General features: G+C 31.5%; 1 protein-coding gene across 1 annotated transcript in view; it reads left to right on the top strand.

Moving 5' to 3' along the window:
* SLC38A6 (solute carrier family 38, member 6) overlaps positions 1-658 on the top strand; it is a 107,656-nt gene that overhangs the window by 82,718 nt on the left and 24,280 nt on the right. The window contains exon 10 of the mRNA XM_012656030.1: positions 269-348. Within this exon, the coding sequence (XP_012511484.1) occupies positions 269-348 (80 nt within the window). The remainder of the gene's footprint in view (positions 1-268; positions 349-658) is intronic.

Below are 658 nucleotides of genomic sequence, written 5' to 3' on the forward strand. Positions count from 1 at the left end.
AGTAAAAGCAACAGGGTTTGGGAAGCCAGTCAAAAAATATTCTGGCTAGCACAGGCAAGCCAACTGTCAAGCAAAACATTTGCTGGTGACCATAGGTGTCTCTCTCTTAAAAAAAAAAAAAAATCTTATTTGATAAAGAGATGACTCATGAAAGATGAAATAAATTTAATCAAATTGATTTTTTAAAGAACTGAGTTTGTTGTCAAATGAAGGAGTGGTTTCAATAGAGTAGCATTTAATAATTTTGTCTTTTAAAACTTTTTTTCAGAGTGCTTATGCTATACCAACCATGGCTTTTTCCTTTCTCTGCCATACCTCAATATTGCCCATATACTGTGAACTTCAAAGGTACTATAGAATCCTGGAATATTTTAAATGCATTGTATGTCTTTTTACCTCTAGGGCTTTCTGATTGAATGACATTTTCCTCTATGAATCCTTTCCTCCCATGAGTAGATTCTAAGTGTTAGTTGAAAACAAAACAAAACAACTAGGAGGTAGTTCTGTCCACGTTGAAAATGTTTCCTAGAAGTGCAATCTTTATGTACTAATGTCTTTTTTAAAATTTTTATTTATCTATTTGATACATTATATTTGTATGTATTACAAATATGTGTATGGGTTACATGTGAAATTTTGTTACATGCATAGAATGTGT

The sequence above is a fragment of the Propithecus coquereli genome, unplaced genomic scaffold, assembly GCF_000956105.1.
Source record: "Propithecus coquereli isolate 6110/MARCELLA unplaced genomic scaffold, Pcoq_1.0 Scaffold5, whole genome shotgun sequence".
Classification (NCBI taxonomy): Eukaryota; Metazoa; Chordata; class Mammalia; order Primates; family Indriidae; genus Propithecus; species Propithecus coquereli.